Raw genomic sequence first — 17,851 nt, 5'->3', positions numbered from 1 at the left:
TTACTTTGACAAATTCTTGCATGAACAGGCGTATTGAGTCGCTCAAATTTCGTTAAAATTTTTGAAGCTGACAAATAAACATTGTTTGATTAATGGTTGTTCTAAAAATAGCTTAAATAACAGATTTAGATTTTGGGTAGTTCCCATGGACCGAACAACATTTTTGTATAGTTCAAAGTTTATATTTACGACACAGGTGACAGACTGGTATTGAATAATCTAGCTGTTGAATTCGATTTCGATGGTTACTTTTGAATCTGCAGCAATTAACTCAGAAGACTTAATTTTGCACCTAAACAACTGAGTTACATGACTCGCTACACGAAACTGATCATCAATAAAGTTTAAATTTAAACGATTACAAATCTTTTCAACAATTGCTGGCTTTTTGCTGAACAGTAAATAAACGATACAGAAAACGATACAGCGAATTTCAGTCTTCCTCCCCCAGATTCAAACCACATTAGTTTTCGATCGCGTCGCTCGATTTTAGAGCCCAGGGTTTTATAAAATTTAAAAATAATCCCAAATCGGCTCAGTCTATTACTCACCTCATACTTATCTTTCTGTGAAATTTAGTAATCGTTTTTCAAAACCATCATAAAATTAAACTTCAACATTTTCACAGCACTCGATTATCTTATTCAATATATAAGTTAGTCCCACAGTCCCATCAACGAAAACCAACATTTCGTAGCTATGCAGAAGTTTACAGAGCCTGAATTAGTTTACATTCTTTCAAAAAACCTAATAACGAATATTAATGCTTCCGTGGAAACTCTCGGCAGAAAATGTGATATAATGTCACAAACCGTGAACAAAATTTGCCAGAGATTACAGAACATGCGGCAGAACAGAAAAATCACCAGTGCCATTCACGTTCATAAAATGTCATACCACAGTCAATCTGCAAATATTAATTAACCGCAAAACGTCTCCATTCATGGTGCGCCCATCAAGGACCGAACTTTGTCAGCCAGTCAGAGTGAAGTCGAGAGGAGTCGTCCAACCATATCCGCAGCTGGCTGATGTTGGGGGACTTGGCAACGCAATTTATAATTTAGTAATCCCTGTTCATTTTTGTTTTATCCTGCCCATCTCGGGTGCCAAAGTCAAACACAGAGGCTCTACGGCTACACGATTCAGCAGCATCATTTGAAGTCCTGTTTTTTTTTTTCGTTTGGAGAATAAGGTAAGGGGCCGTTCACATACCACGTGGACAACTTAGGGGGGGGGGAGGGGGGTATGTAAATGTCCACGCTTGTCCACGGAGAGGGGGGTAGGGGTTTGTGTCATGTCCACGTGGACAAACTTTCTTTCAAAATATTTTCTAAAGGTGAATACATATTAAGATGTTTAAATCAAAATCTTTAAATGGCATACCTTTCCAGTTTAAGTTTAAACTTTTTACAATAAGTAGCTACTTGGAAGAAAGTGATAAATATGATAATTAAGAAATTTATATTTTTTATATCGCGAAATTTTTATTCGATTTTACAAAATCAGCGATTTCTATAACAAAAGGCAAAAAGTGGTGTTTTCTAACTGCCAAGTTATAGGTATTTAAAATAAAAACTTTTTCAAATGTGTCCACGTGGACATCCGGGGAGGGGGGTAGGGGTTTGCCAAATATCCACGCTTGTCCACGGAGGGGGAGGGAGGGTCAAAAATCTCATTTTTCTGTCCACGTGGTATCTGAACGGCCCCTAACTGGATGAAGGTTTGATCTATTCATTTCAGTTTCAGATTTCAGTTCCCGATTTCAGTTGATTTGTTGGCCAACAAATTCATAACCTAATCTGAATTATGAAATATCAAGTTTTATTAAATTTTCCATGTTGATATAACTGATTTTTTATATGTAAGATTAAGTTATAAATTTCAAAAATCATTTCGAATGAAAATTTCTTACCTTCGCCTTTTCGACCGACAAGCGTAAACACGTGAATTCAATCTTTAAAATCCAAATGGAATTACTTTCTAAACGTGGCACAGCGAGCGAAAAAAAATCTCTAGAGATTTCTTTAATTGTGTTTATTTATCTCTTAGAATAAAATATCAACCTTAACCAAATCTGATTAAAATAAAAGAAATTAAAAGTCACTCTAAATTAGACCACAAAAAGGAAAATAATGTTGTATTAGGTACAAAGCCACGCTGATTTTATCATCGAACGAAAGCATGATGCATAAATAAACATTTTGAAAAGTTTCTAAAACTCTTTCTGTTTGAATAAACGATTATTTATAGTGATCACCATAACTTTTTTTTGTCTGAATCTACTTATGTCAATTCAATGATAATATACATAATCAATGTGAATTCGGATAAACATATCCACACAAATTGCAAATGAGATATGATTCCAAATCAAGAGGCAGCATTCGAGAAGCTTCCTCATTGCTTGTTATCCAAATGATTCGTTGTTTTTCAGGCGAAATTTAAACATGATTTAAACACAATAGGAAATACATATGATTGAATGAATTAAATTTAAACCTGGAATTAGGGAGAATGGATACAAAACCGTTGATGAAACCGCTACTAAATTTTTAATAAAACCGCTATAAACAAATTCATGTTATTTGATTGCCTAACTCTCGGCGTTTATGACGTGACAAAGTATGAACATGTTTTTTCTGTTCTCCCATTTGATTTCATCTTTGTAGGTATGTAACTATTTTCGTTGCTCGAAGAACTTTGGGATGAAAATCCCGGAAAAAAAGTCTGAAGAACTTTTAAAAATTCCATGTCTATTTTGAATCAAATTAACCCACAGTGCCTTGATGACGAAAATGTTTACGCATTATGCCATCAGCATAGGACAGACAGAAACAGAGAGAAGCAGTAACCATTTTCTAAGCTGAGCGTTGCGAAGCATTTAATCGTAATGCCTTATAAACAGAGCAAGTATCTAATCCATATCAAAAGATCATAATTGCTTCGGAAGTTGAAACTATACCGAGGGTGCTTCCCGGAAGAACGTGTTATCCACATCCCGGGAACTCATTTTCCGGTAGACACTAAGTAGGATTAGATTTCATTTCATTTGACTTTTTTGATGAGCTTTATAATTTACAAAATAATGCGAATGCCAGAGCTGAATAAAAATGCTGGGAGACGAGGCGAGAAAGGAATAATTTTGTAATTTGGTTAGTTATTCATCTTCAGAGTTTTGACTTGGAAAATAACTTAACATCGCCTAATTGCGATAAATGATACAATCAAAAGGAGATTTATTCTTAATAAGCCTCAAGAGAAATTTAAAAAAATATATTGATCTAACATGAGAAGATATCCAAAACGAGATTTTTAAACAAAAGCTACTTTCTGTATGGAATTAAATTTTTTTTAAAGTAGGTGGTTTTCCAATAACCGCTGATTTTGAAAGATTTGGAGGTGCTAAGAAATTTGAACTTTCATCAATCAGTAATAACCTTTTGAACTAAACTAAAAATTGATTGAAAAACACTAAAAAAGGTTGAATTAAAATTATTAACAAAAAATCAAATTTATTCTGTAGACTCAAATTCAGATTCGAAAGCCAGCCTGACAGAAAAACCCAATGAAAAAATGGGAATAAGGAAAAAAAGTCATTAAATTTTAGAAATAATTCAAAAAATTAAAATTATCAACACCAAATTCATTCCGTGTGAAACAAAAAAAAAATCCCTTATTAAAAACATTCTTCAGATTCAGAATTCAGATTCAGAATTCAGATTCAGAATTCAGATTCAGAATTCAGATTCAGAATTCAGATTCAGAATTCAGATTCAGAATTCAGATTCAGAATTCAGATTCAGAATTCAGATTCAGAATTCAGATTCAGAATTCAGATTCAGAATTCAGATTCAGAATTCAGATTCAGAATTCAGATTCAGAATTCAGATTCAGAATTCAGATTCAGAATTCAGATTCAGAATTCAGATTCAGAATTCAGATTCAGAATTCAGATTCAGAATTCAGATTCAGAATTCAGATTCAGAATTCAGATTCAGAATTCAGATTCAGAATTCAGATTCAGAATTCAGATTCAGAATTCAGATTCAGAATTCAGATTCAGAATTCAGATTCAGAATTCAGATTCAGAATTCAGATTCAGAATTCAGATTCAGAATTCAGATTCAGAATTCAGATTCAGAATTCAGATTCAGAATTCAGATTCAGAATTCAGATTCAGAATTCAGATTCAGAATTCAGATTCAGAATTCAGATTCAGAATTCAGATTCAGAATTCAGATTCAGAATTCAGATTCAGAATTCAGATTCAGAATTCAGATTCAGAATTCAGATTCAGAATTCAGATTCAGAATTCAGATTCAGAATTCAGATTCAGAATTCAGATTCAGAATTCAGATTCAGAATTCAGATTCAGAATTCAGATTCAGAATTCAGATTCAGAATTCAGATTCAGAATTCAGATTCAGAATTCAGATTCAGAATTCAGATTCAGAATTCAGATTCAGAATTCAGATTCAGAATTCAGATTCAGAATTCAGATTCAGAATTCAGATTCAGAATTCAGATTCAGATTCAGAATTCAGATTCAGAATTCAGATTCAGAATTCAGATTCAGAATTCAGATTCAGAATTCAGATTCAGAATTCAGATTCAGAATTCAGATTCAGAATTCAGATTCAGAATTCAGATTCAGAATTCAGATTCAGAATTCAGATTCAGAATTCAGATTCAGAATTCAGATTCAGAATTCAGATTCAGAATTCAGATTCAGAATTCAGATTCAGAATTCAGATTCAGAATTCAGATTCAGAATTCAGATTCAGAATTCAGATTCAGAATTCAGATTCAGAATTCAGATTCAGAATTCAGATTCAGAATTCAAATTCAGAATTCAGATTCAGAATTCAGATTCAGAATTCAGATTCAGAATTCAGATTCAGAATTCAGAATTCAGATTCAGAATTCAGAATTCAGAATTGAGATTCAGAATTCAGATTCAGAATTCAGATTCAGAATTCAGATTCAGAATTCAGATTCAGAATTCAGATTCAGAATTCAGATTCAGAATTCAGATTCAGAATTCAGATTCAGAATTCAGATTCAGAATTCAGATTCAGAATTCAAATTCAGAATTCAGATTCAGAATTCAGATTCAGAATTCAGATTCAGAATTCAGATTCAGAATTCAGATTCAGAATTCAGATTCAGAATTCAAATTCAGAATTCAGATTCAGAATTCAGATTCAGAATTCAGATTTAGAATTCAGATTTAGAATTCAGATTCAGAATTCAGATTCAGAATTCAGATTCAGAATTCAGATTCAGAATTCAGATTCATTGTTAAGATAGAAAATCAAAATTCAGATGGAATTTTCCCTAATATTTGACCTCGAAAATTGGTAGGCAGGTGTTCCTTCTTAAAGCAGCTGTTTAACAATCTTAAGCTGCTCAACTTATTTTCAATCGTATGTTGTGACAGACTTTATCATTGTTTTCAATCCACTAGGATTTCGATTGTTTTTCCTAGATTGAGATGGGTGAATGCCCAACAAAACAAGCCCCACCAGCAAGAAGAGATAAACTCTACGCTAAAGTTGAATACCTGGTAAGAAGGTTTCTTATCTCGGAAAACAACCGTCTCCCACATTCTTGTGTTTGGACTTTTGTTTGAAGAAAAAAACAGTCATGGGTCGTTTATCATTTATCCGGGAGATTTAGTTCATTCAGCAAAACAGAAAGCTGTCGAACGACGATCGGAAAACGTGCGATTTGGGCCGCATTTCTCGCCTTTGCTGGGTGTTTATTCGGCTTTATCACTTGCTTGCCTACATTCAGGCGTTTTGGTCTTTAACAAATTGTGTTCCGGTGTTTTTCCATGGCGCGATGCTTGCTTGGACCATCAATCACATGAACTGCAAAATCATTGCCGAAATTCCTTACTATTTTGAAACTAATTTAATTTCGCACTTCTTCGGACGGGATTTAACGCTTCAGCGAAGCTATTGCCAGGTTGATTAATTGCCTTTCTTTCTCCGAACAGATGTGAAATCCACCATCATGGTCAGCATCAGCAGCAGCAGCAACAACAGCAAAGTAATCATCATCGGACCCCAACGACGGTCGGGGTTCATCCGGCGTCATCCTCGGCCGGCGTCTACTTCTGCTCCAACGGCCTCCAGAGTAATCCATCGCGAAGCCGGAGTGTCCCGGAAGGACTATCCACCGGGCATCAACCGGAAGCCGGGCCCGACTGCCATTCCTGGAATCACTGCCACTGGACCACGGCCAACGGGGTCAACTTCTGTCGGCCGACGCGCCCGGTTCAAGTCGTGGAGCAGATCACCACATCCGTTTGACTAAAGTTTAAGGTTATGCGATTTTTCCTCTGCATTTCGATTCACCTGTTGGAAGGATTGTTCTCGTAGTTTGTTCAACGTGTTGCGCTCAGGACAGCGAAATTCGAATTCCGGGTTGTGGGCTCTCAACCGGCCTCTCACCCACATCATAAATCAACCAAAATTTTTGGAGCCAACATAACGCGCGGTTGTCATAACACATATACTAAAATTGGATTGATAAAAAAATTCTTATATTTAACCCCCCACTCCATACCATGACTTTCTCTCTTAGTGTAGGCGAAGGGTAGCGAATTGAGGCGGACGGATGAGAAAAAAATAACCAACGCCAATATAGCCCCCATGATGTAGAAAATGATAAATGTGTTCAATACACCGAATATAATTAATTGCAAAAGCGGAAACGATCCGTGCAGCTAAACTGTGAAGCGTGCTCGATTTAATCAACAACCTAAGCAAGGCGAAACTCCGGCCGGAAACGACCCACCCAGAGATCCTGGAAAAACGAAATCGAAACTCGATTTCAAAATCAGGACAACCTGCCGGAAAATTCTGCTATGTACCCTAGAAAGAGTGAAAACCAATTAGAAAAAAATGCAAATCGCGCTATCGTTTCGACATTGATTGTCGAAAAAGGGTGGAAAAAACGACTTTGAGAGAAACGTGATGGCTTCATGGCGGCGGGACTGAAGCGTAATTCTAAAGTGTGTATGTACGTGTCTGTAAATAGTTCTGTTCCCAATGGATCACTACCAACTGGTGTGTCCATTGTTAAAATTAGTTATCGAGTGCCAACCGAGAAGCGGCGTCCCATTGAAAATATCCGGAACCCCACGAATCAGCAGGAAGTTGGTCTGTAACTGTGAGTTAACTTTGATTCAGTGCCAAGTTGATGATTTATCGGGACGAATGCAGTCAACGGCGCTATCCGGTAGATTAAATTTTGGCGTTAGCAGATTTAATCAAACTTTGGCCAATGGGTGAGATACTTTGATTGAAAATTAGATTTGAGGTTTGTATGTAACACTTTGTGATTTTAGCCATTGAATATCGAGTTGATTTGAGAAAAATTTAAAACCGAGTCCTGAATTTCGAGTGCTGGATTACGAGTTGGGAATAACGAGTTGTGAATTCCGTGTTTTCACTGCCGTGTTTTGAATTCCGGGTTCTGAATTAAAGTACTGAATTTCAAGTTCTTGATTCCGTATTCTAAGTTCCGAGCTCTGAATTCCGAATTCTGAATTCCGGGTTCTGAAGTCCGAGTCCTTAATTCGTCGTCCTGAATCCAAAGTTTATAATTCCGAGTTCTGATTTCTGAAGTCTGAGCTCTGAATTTTGTGTTCTGAATTCCAAGTTTTGAATTTTGAATTTCTAGATTCTAGTTCTGCATTCCGAATCCTGAATTCCGAGTTTTGAATTGCGAGTCTGAATTCCGAGTTCTAAAGTCCGAGTTTTGAATTTACAAGTTATCAATTTCGAGTTCCAAATTCCGAGCTCAATTTTTCATATTCTGAACTCCGAATTCCAAGTTTTTAATTCCAGTTCTGAATTCCGAGGTTTGATTTCCGGGTTCAATATTCCGTATTCTGAACTCCAGATACTGAATTTTGAATTCCGACTTTTGAATTCAGAGTTTAAAACTCCAAGTTTCCTAAATTCGATTTCTCAATTCCATGTTCTTAGTTAGTTGAAGTTCGAGTTCTGAATTCATCGTCCTGAAGTTTATAATTTCGAGTTCTGTGTTCTGAGGTCTGAGTTCTGAATTCCAAATTTTGAATCTCAAATTTTTCAAATTTGCGAATCTGAATTCCGAGCTCCGAACTCCGAGTTCTGAATTTCCAAGTTCTCAATTTCAAGTTCTGAATTCCGAGATCTGAATTCCAAGCTCAATAATCCATAATCTGAACTTCTAATTTCGAGTTTCTTATTTCCGAGTTCGGAATTCCATGTTCTTAGTAAACAGTTTTCAATTCCGAGTTCTTAATTACGTGTTTCAAATTCCAAGTTCTGAATTCCGAGTACTGAAGTCCGAGCTTTGAATTCCGAGTTCCGAGCTCTGAAGTCCGAGTTTTTTGTAATTCCTCGTCCTGAATTCCAAGCATTCGAATTCTGTATTCTGGAGGCTTAGTTCAGAGTTTTGTGTTCTGAATTCCAAGTTTTGAATTTCAACTTTCGGATTTCAAGATTTTAGTTCTGCTTTCCGAATTTTGAATTCCGAGTTTTGCATTCCGATTTTTTATAATTCCGAGTTCTGAATTCCATGTTCTTAGCTCTGAGTTTTTGATTCCGAGTTCTAAATTACGAATCCTTGCTTCCGAGTATTGAAGTCTGAGCTCTGAATCCTGAGTTCTGAAGTCCTAGATCTGAATAGCTAGTCCTGTATTTCAAGTATTTAATTCCGAGTTCTGTATTCGAAGTCTGAGTTCTGAATATTGTGTTCTGAATTCCAATCGAAGTTTTTAATCTCGAATTTCGAATTTCTAGATTTTAGTTCTGCTTTCTGAATTCTGAATTCCGAGTATTGAATTGCGAGTCTGAATTCCGAGTTCTGAATTTCCAAGATCTTAATTTCGAATTCTGAATTCCGAGGTCTGAATTCCGAGTTCAATATTTCGTATTCTGAACACCGGATTCCGAGTTTTGAGTTCCGAGATTTGAATTAAGAATTCTAAATAACTAGTATTTTAATTCCGAGTTCTGAATTCCATGTTCGTAGTTCAGAGTTTTTAAATCCGAGTTCTAAATTCCGATTTCTAAATGCCAAGTTCTAAATTCCGAGTACTGAAGTCCGAGCTCTGGATTCAAAATACTGAATTCCGAGCTCTGCAGTCTGAGTTCTGAATTACTCGTGCTGAATTCCAACTTTATAATTCCGAGTTCTGTATGCTGAAGTCTGAGTTCTGAATTTTGTGTTCTGAACTCCAAGTTTTGAAATTTGACTTCCGAATATCTAGATTTTAGTTCTGCTTTCCGAATTCTGAATTCCGAGTTTTGAATTTCGAGTTCCGAAGTCCGAGTTCTGAAATTCCAAGTTCTTAATTTCGAGTTTTGAATTTCGAGATCTGAATTCCGGGCTCAATATTCCGTATTATGAACTCCGAATTCCCATTATTTGAATTTCGAGTTCTGAACTCCATTTCGAGTTCTAAATAACGAGTTCTAAATTGCGAGTTCTAATTTCCGAGTACAGAAGTCCGAGCTCTGGATTCCGAATTCCGAGTTCTGAAGCCCGATTTCTGAATTCCTCAACCTGAATTCCAAGTATATAATACCGAGTTTTGTATTCTGAAGTCTGAGTTCTGAATTATGTGCTCTGAATTTAAAGATTCGAATTTTGACTTTCGAATTTCTAGATTCTGCTTTCCGAATTTTGAATTCCGAGTCTGAATTCCGAGTTCGGAAGTCCGAGTTCTGAATTACCAAGTTCTCAATTTCAAGTTTTGGATTCCGAGGTCTGAATGCCGAGTTTAATATTTCGTAACCTGAGTTAACTTCAAATATTCAAATTCTTAGTTCTGAATTCCATGTTCTTAGTTCTGAGATTTTAATTTCGAATTCTAAATTACAAGTTCTTACTTCCGTCCGAGTACTGAAGTCCAAGCTTTGAATTTCGAATTCTGATGGCCGAGTTTTCAATTCCTCGTCCTGAATTCCATATTTATAATTCCGAGTTTCGTATTCTGAAGCCCGAGTTCTAAATTTTGTATTCTGAATTCCAAGTTTTGAATTTAGAATTTTGAATTTCTAGATTTCAGTTCTGCATTCCGAATTCTGGATTCCAAGTTTCAAGATCTGAATTCCGGGTTCAATATTCAATATGCTGAACCCCGAATTCCGAATTTAGGATTCTGAGATTTGAATTAAGAGTTTTAAATCCAAGTTTTTTTATTCCGAGTTCTGAGTTCCATGTTCTTAGTTCAGAATTATTCAATTCGCAGTTCTAAATTCAGAGATTGAAGTCCGAGCTCTGAATCGCGAATTCTGAATTCCAAGTTTAAAATTTCGAGTTTTTTAATTCCGACTTCAGAATTCCATGTTCTAAGTTCAGAGTTTTTTAATCCGAATTCAAAACTACGAGTTCTAAATTCCAAGTTCTAAACCGAGTACTGAAGTCCGAGTTCTGAATTCCTCGTCCTGAATTCCAAGTATATAATTACAAATTTTGTATTCTTATGGCTGAATTCTGAATTTTGTGATCTGAATTCCAAGTTTTGAATTTCGACTTTCAAAGTTCTAGATTTTAGTTCTGCTTTCTGAATTCGGAATTCAGAGTTCTAAATTCCGAGTACTTAATTCCGAGTACTGAAGTCCGAGCTCTGAAATCCGAATTCTGAATTCCTCGCCCTTAATTTCAAGTTTATAATTCCGAGTTCTGTATTCTAAAGTTCGAGTTCTGAATTTTGTGTTCTGAAATCCAAGATGTGAATTTCGAGTTTCTAGATTTTAGTTCTGCTTTCCGAATTCTGAATTCCAAGTTTTGAATTGCAAGTCTGAATTCCGAGATCCTTAGTCCGAGTTCTGAATTACCAAGTTCTCACTTTCTGAATTCCGATATCTGAATTTCGAGTTCTATTTTTCATATTCTGAACTCCGAATTCCGAGTTTTTAACTGTAATTTTATTAGTTCCGAGTTCTAAATTCCATGTTCTTAGTTCTGAATTTTTAATTTCAAGTTCTAAAATACAAGTTCCGAGTACTGAAGTTCAAGCTCTGAATTCCTCGTCTTGAAATAAAAGTATATAACTCCGAGTTTTATATTCTGAAGTCTTAGTTCTGAATTCAAAGTTTTGAATTTCGAATTTCTAGATTTTAATTCTGCTTTCCGAATTCTGAACTCCGAGTTTTGAATTGCGATTCTGAATTCCGAGCTCCGAACTCCTAGTTCTGAATTTCCTAGTTCTTGATTTCAAGTTCTGAATTCCGATATCTGAATTCCAAGCTTAATAATCTGAATTCTTAACTCGGAATTCCAAGTTTTGGATTCTGATATCTGAATTTCATATTCTTAGTTCTGAGTTTTTAATTTCGAGTTCTAAATTCCGAGTACTGAAGTCCGAGTTCTGAATTTCAAGTTCTGAGTTGCAAGTTCTGAATTCCAAGTTCTGAACTTCAAGTTCCGGATTCCGGGTTCTGAATCCCCAGTAATTCAGTGTTCTTAATTCAAAGTTTTGAAATCCAAGTTCTGAGTTTCGAGGTTCTGAATTCCGATTTCTGAATCCTAAGTATTCTGAGTTCTGAAGTCCGAGTTCTGATTTCAGATTCTGAATCATGAAACTTAATACTTAATCAAACTTCTCAAACTTATTTATTTCCAAAAAATGATAAAAAAAAATTGTGATTGTGATCATGAATTTTCAATCTACATTTAACCAAAATCTAACTTTGAAGTCTGAATCCGGATCTGGTCACGGAATTTATATTTAAATCCTTATTCCGAATTTCAACCTGGTTTTTTATTAAATGTTTTGAACAAGAATTTAGAATTTCAATCTACATGGAATATTTTTAGTCTGATGTGTCTAATGGCTGTTGGAATATGAACTCAATGTTTTTATTCGTTTTTCAAACAATTTCTCACTTGTTGATAGTAAATTAGTCGCGAATAATGAATTTCAAAAGATAGACTCCAAAAGTCTCACAGACTCCAAAAAGTAAGATTAAGCTTACCAAATTGCCCAGATTTTGCGCAGATGTTTTCACTTTACTTGCAAAACCAATCAAAACTTTAAATTGAGTCTTTATAATTATGTATCTTGCCATTAAAAAAAATGTTGAAATTTTTTTTGTCAAAATAAACAAAATCGAATTTTTGGAATCCTAAAATATAGTTCGAAATCGGCTGATTTGTTGCGGTAAAACAATCGGGTTTACAATTGTTTATCTTCTTGAATTAAAGGAATAATTCCGAAATTAGCCTCTTATTGCCCGGATTCTGAAAAAAAAATTCGAAACAATATGCACAATTTAACATAAGATAGCCCGAAAATATCTAGTAAGTAGTTAGGTACCTAGTTTATTGTTCTTGATTTTCATTTTGGGTCACCATTGGGACAGAATCCTGATTCGAATCTTGGATTTGTATTTCAAACTAAAATAAGATGGATTTTTCATATTCGAAACTCATCATTTCGAAATATGAAAATAAAATATTTGAAATTCAAACCATTAGATTTCGACTTGAAATTTTAATCCTCGTTATATAGCATAAATATGAAGTTTATGAGTCCAAAATTCAAAAATCTGAAACAATTTCACCATTCGAAATTTTTGTTCAAATTTACAAGTTGATTTACGAGTGAGTTAAAATAAAAATATATTAAAACCCATAAATGAAGTAAGAGATTTCTGGTTGAGGGCTCTGATCAAATCTCGTTTTTGGGTTTAAATTCATAGGAATTCTTATCTGGAATTAAGATTCAGATTTTGAATCTAGGATCAAAATGCAGGATTCAGATTCGGAATAAAAATTTAAAATTTTAAATTCGTATTCAGACTCAGCTCGAAGTTAAGTTTTATAATCAAGATTAAAATAGCAATTTGAAAACTTCATTAAGGTTTCAAGTTGAAAGAGATTGCTGTTTCATAACTTTTATTCTAGATTCCAAATAAAGTATTTAAATGCAATCAGAGTCAGTCAGAAACACTAACCTGGTGAAAATTATAGAATAAGACCTGGATTCATTCGATAAAACATATTTTTTTGAAAAAAAAAATTGAAAACTCTATTCAAAAGGGTTTAAATATGAAATATAAATTTATTATTAATAATTTTTGTTAGTAAAACAAAGTTGGTAAAGTAAAGTAAGTAAGTTGATTCATTTGGAATTATGTTATAAGAATTTGGGTGAATATTCAAGATATTTGCCGATGCCAGAAAGGGTTAGAAAAAATTCCCTAAATATTACTTAAAACATACTTTGTATCTCACCCATTTGTAAGGAAAGGGCACTGTTATTGAAATGGTAACTCAACTGACTCGATTGACACACTCTAAGCATAAAGTTTAAAATGTAAACAAACAAAAGGAAAAACCAAAGGCGTGTCCCCACGAAAGACACCACACTGTTTTGTTAATCGCAGAGTTGTTTATTTTATGTTTTGATGTTAGCTTGTTAAGTTACTGATTCGCTACCCCGCGTGTAACGAAGATAAATTTAAGTAAGAAGCAAATTTACTGATATGTTGAAAACAAACAATCTGTGAGCAAGAGATATAGGACAAAAAATAAACTTAGAATTTATTAACATTGTTTCAGTTATGTGTGCTTTGTTGTTTTATCATGTCTAGTACTTAATACGAAAAGTCCGATCTTCTTTCAATGTTGTGCCAACAATAACCCAAATAGTGTTCTGTTTCTTATCCGAAAGGTTTTTTTTTTTTGTTTGTTTTTATTTTAAGAGAGCGTTGTAACATGTGCTCGGCAAACTCCATTAACAGAGAAAACATTGAAAGGACATCTTGGAAATCCGATGTAGAACATAATCTTAACATTACATCAACAAACAACACCCACTACAACGCAACACGGAATGTTTGACAAAACTAAGCTCGGCAAAGGCTATCGAAATTAAAGGAGAGGTTCAATATTTATTCACTTTGATGGTCTTCCGGTGTGCTTTGAAGAAAAATTCCAACCCTGAAGCCGTCTTCTTACAGCCAGCATCAGCATCGTCCGCCCCCATTTGGACTTGGAAACGACATAAATGCTTTACAACAAGAATTGAAGCTCAAAATAGATACATTGAACCAAGAAGAAAAATAAAAACAAACCACACCAAAAACCAGGATGCTGGGGATGACGAACAATACCGGGGCTGATGTTTCCTGGTTTCGGTTTGTTGGTAGGCCCCAGCATCATCACCATCATCATCATTGTGCCGATGTAGCTTCCTGATTCAATTTCCCGTCGAGGGAAAGAACGGTTTTCCACAAGGTTTTTCCATCTTCCTGCCCATGTTCAATTCCTTCAACGATTTTCTTCTCCATTTCCGTCAGGTGGGCAGCATTGCTGGGTTGATTTGGAAATGTACCTACCTTTCTGCTTTACTTAGAATGCTGGAAGCTGATCATTGGCTTGAGTGAAAGTCTTCTTGGCTTCCAGCATTTGTTCTCCGCAGTAATTGGACCTTAAATGAATTAATGGAAAAAAGCGCCCGAAGGAATCAATCATGAAAAGAGGCCTCAGTCTCTCACAGCGAGAGGCTGGTGAATTGGAAGCATTATCGATAAACAGGAAACGGAAGCTCGCTGCCGCCCACAAACAGATACACAATTCGTCTTAAGTTGAAGAAGTTGTGCTTTGTACAATTTTGGTTTATTGAAATTGGGTGCTTGTGATTTTAAACATCAGATGAATCTATTTTAGGTGTACCGTAAATTGGGGAGCTTTGATCACTTTTATAATTCACTTTTATATATTTTAAGAGGAGTCCCATTTCTGTAGCACTTGAGCTTTGAAAACATTTACTGTGGTGAGGCTTGTTAAAAATGAAGGTTGATGGGAACGACAATTCATGGCTTAATGTAAATTTCACAACCCATTAGTTTTCAACCCCAGGCTGTAAATTAGGGTGTAAATTTAGTTGATTGGCCCAAAAAACTACAAAATATCAGCACAAACTAATTTGACTAATAGGTGCCTCAAAGCGCTCAACTACCATGTTTTTCAACCCTAAAATGCCATAATAAAACCTTCAAATTCTAGTTGGCTTAATTTGTGATACTTGGGAAAAAATCCAGAAAATCGATTATTTTATTGCCAAATGCCACAAAATGCATGGAACGTAGAGATCTGGTATTAACTAGAAAAACAAATTGTAAAAAATCGACTTCCTGGGACTAAGTCGGTCTAGAAACGGTCGGTTTTTAGAAAAACGACCAAGACCTAGAAAGTCAATTTTTGACTAATTAGTTTTTTCGAGATAAAAACAGAACTTTACGCTCCATGCGTTTTGGTATAATTATTAAACTTTCGATTTTTCCTATTTCTTTTTGTCTTCCCTTAGGTGATTTTTGAGGGTAGAAAAAACAAAATTTTTGAAAGATTTGAGGCACCCCTGAATTAAGTAAGATTGAGCTGAAATTTTGAACAGATCAGAATTTTGGGCGAATCTACAAAATGTGTATGGTTGGTTTTCTAAAATCGACATGACCCATTTGGCTACTCCCTCTGGAGATTTTTGAATGTAAAAAAACCTTAACTTTAAACGCTTTGAGGCACCCTTCAATCACGTCCACGATGTCTAATTATAGACATTTAAAAAGAAAAAAACAGAATTTCTGAAAATTTACCACATCATAGTGGAGACCTTTCCAATTCCAACGCACTATTAAGGACAAAAAATCGATCGGGAGTCTAGAACATCTTTTTTTTCAAGATTTGCAAACACAATACACCGGAATTTTTTTTAAGTTTTCACTTAAATTTTTCCTAAGTAATAATAATTTTACATTTTTGATTTTAGATGTGTTAATATAAATGAAAACTTTAAATAATTAAAAAAACACTCTGTTTAATCTAAGGTTTTGGCAAAATTTTTTGATTCCGATGTAATGTAATTAACTATAACAATTATTTTAAACTATCATTAAAATTAACTGGCAACACTGTAGAAAATTAACAAGTAATAAAAGTACATTCTCTATGATCATTTCTAGACAGATTGTAGTTTTTAGTAAAGTGAGTGAATTATTCTACAATATATTGTTGTTCCCCGGAAAAACCACAAAATTGATTGTCTAACTGGATTTTTATAGTGCTGATAGTTCTGTGATCTGTCAAAGGTAATGTGCGTTATAAATTCAAATATCACATTGAAGTAAAGATTTGAAGTAACGTTGCAATGCTTTTTAATTTTTATCAAACAAGCTGTGACAACTTACGGTGATTTATATAAAAAATTATATGTTTAAAGTAGTATTTAAACTGTAAATTCGATGTTGAAAGGAAATAATTTTTATGGAAACACATCAGAATAAAATGTGTTTATTTCAGAATAAAACAGGGTTTTCCGCAAGCAAATAATGCACATATTCAATGGTTATCAAGACAGATAGTTTTTATATTTTTTACTCCTAAAACCACACCCATAGGGGTCTAAAGCGTGAAGAAAAAAAAATTCTTCATGATTTATGTTTTATTTATGGAAAACCATGGCATCTGGTTACTCTAAATTTCTGGAAACCCTAATTATATTTTTGCTTATGATCGAGAATCTAATGAAGGTCATTTCATATGAACATTTCAATACTCTGAAATCAATAACTTTCTTGTTGAAATAATATTTCTGAAAATTGGATGGAAAATCTGTCAGTTAAAATATGAATGATGAAATCGTCAAAAAATTTTTACATTTTGTTTTAAATTGTTCAACGAATGAATCATGCATAAGTTTCCTATTTTTGGAAGAACCAATTGGTGTTGAGGGCCATAAATATGAAAAAAAAAAAAGAGAGGAAGGAAGAATTAACCACCCACTCTCTGAACAGCCGCAAGTTACATTTTCTATACAAATTCACACATTTTAAATCCCTTTGAAAGAGAATATTCTAATTTCTCGTGGAAAAGTCGAATTATCATCATTGCGTTTCTTAAATAAACCATTAAACATATTTTTCTGGCTCTTGGTGAAGTGCATTGTAAAAAATCGTGACAAAAAAATTTATAGTAACTGAAACAAATTTTTTTATCCCTGTTTAAATGATTATATTTACAAACTTGACCAAAAGCAGAACGAACAAAATCTGCACACGCTTGGTGAGTTTGTCATTATTGAATGCATTCTTAAGCTTTCATTTGAAGTTCATTTTCAAATCGATCAACATCCAAGTGTATAATACAACACAATAATACAACAACAATAACATTTTCTTCATAATTTTTCATATTGCTAGGGCTATAGGTAAGGTTGCCAGAAGTTTTTCAGCACGTATCCGGGCTGGACAGACCGAGCAATTTTATATACAAACCTGCCAAAATCCGGGCATTTGATTTTAAAAGTGATGACCACATCCGGGCAATATCCGTACAAATTTTCTCAAAATCCAGAAATATCTCAACAAAAATCAAGAAAACAATATGAAAATAGAATTTTTTAAAACAAAACTCATCGACAGATCTTGAATCGTATTTTAGGCTTCCGAAAAACCTTTTACGATTACTTTAATAAAAGTTGCTCAAAAAATTTCGCTTTGGAGGCATCTGTTTTTTTTATTTGATTTGCCAAATAAAGTGAATAAATCCGGGCAAAATCCGGGCAACCGGGCCGGGCCAGGCTGTTCCGAAATTTTGTATTAAATATCCGGGCAAACCTGGATACATAAATCTGGCAACCTTAGCTATAGGAATACTGGACATTTTTTTATCAGCAATTTTTATATCGTATTTTAGGCATTCAAAAAACTTCTCAAGATTATTTTTATAAAACTTGCACAAAAAATTTCGTTTTGGACGCATAAATAAACATTTTTACAGCACAATTTGTTTTTTTTTTATTGTTTTAATAAATAATGTGAAAAAATCCGGGCAAGATTCA

General features: G+C 34.3%; 1 protein-coding gene across 1 annotated transcript in view; it reads left to right on the top strand.

The window, feature by feature from the left end:
- Window positions 1-13,575, top strand: part of LOC129741743 (monocarboxylate transporter 7-like) — a 130,054-nt gene extending 116,479 nt beyond the window's left edge. The window contains exon 9 of the mRNA XM_055733522.1: window positions 6,002-13,575. Coding sequence (XP_055589497.1) covers window positions 6,002-6,317 — 316 coding nt within the window. The 3' untranslated portion in view covers window positions 6,318-13,575. The remainder of the gene's footprint in view (window positions 1-6,001) is intronic.
- Window positions 13,576-17,851: the final 4,276 nt, after the last annotated feature.

Source organism: Uranotaenia lowii, chromosome 2 (assembly GCF_029784155.1).
Source record: "Uranotaenia lowii strain MFRU-FL chromosome 2, ASM2978415v1, whole genome shotgun sequence".
NCBI classification, from domain to species: domain Eukaryota; kingdom Metazoa; phylum Arthropoda; class Insecta; order Diptera; family Culicidae; genus Uranotaenia; species Uranotaenia lowii.
This window is presented reverse-complemented; position numbering and strand designations above follow the sequence as displayed.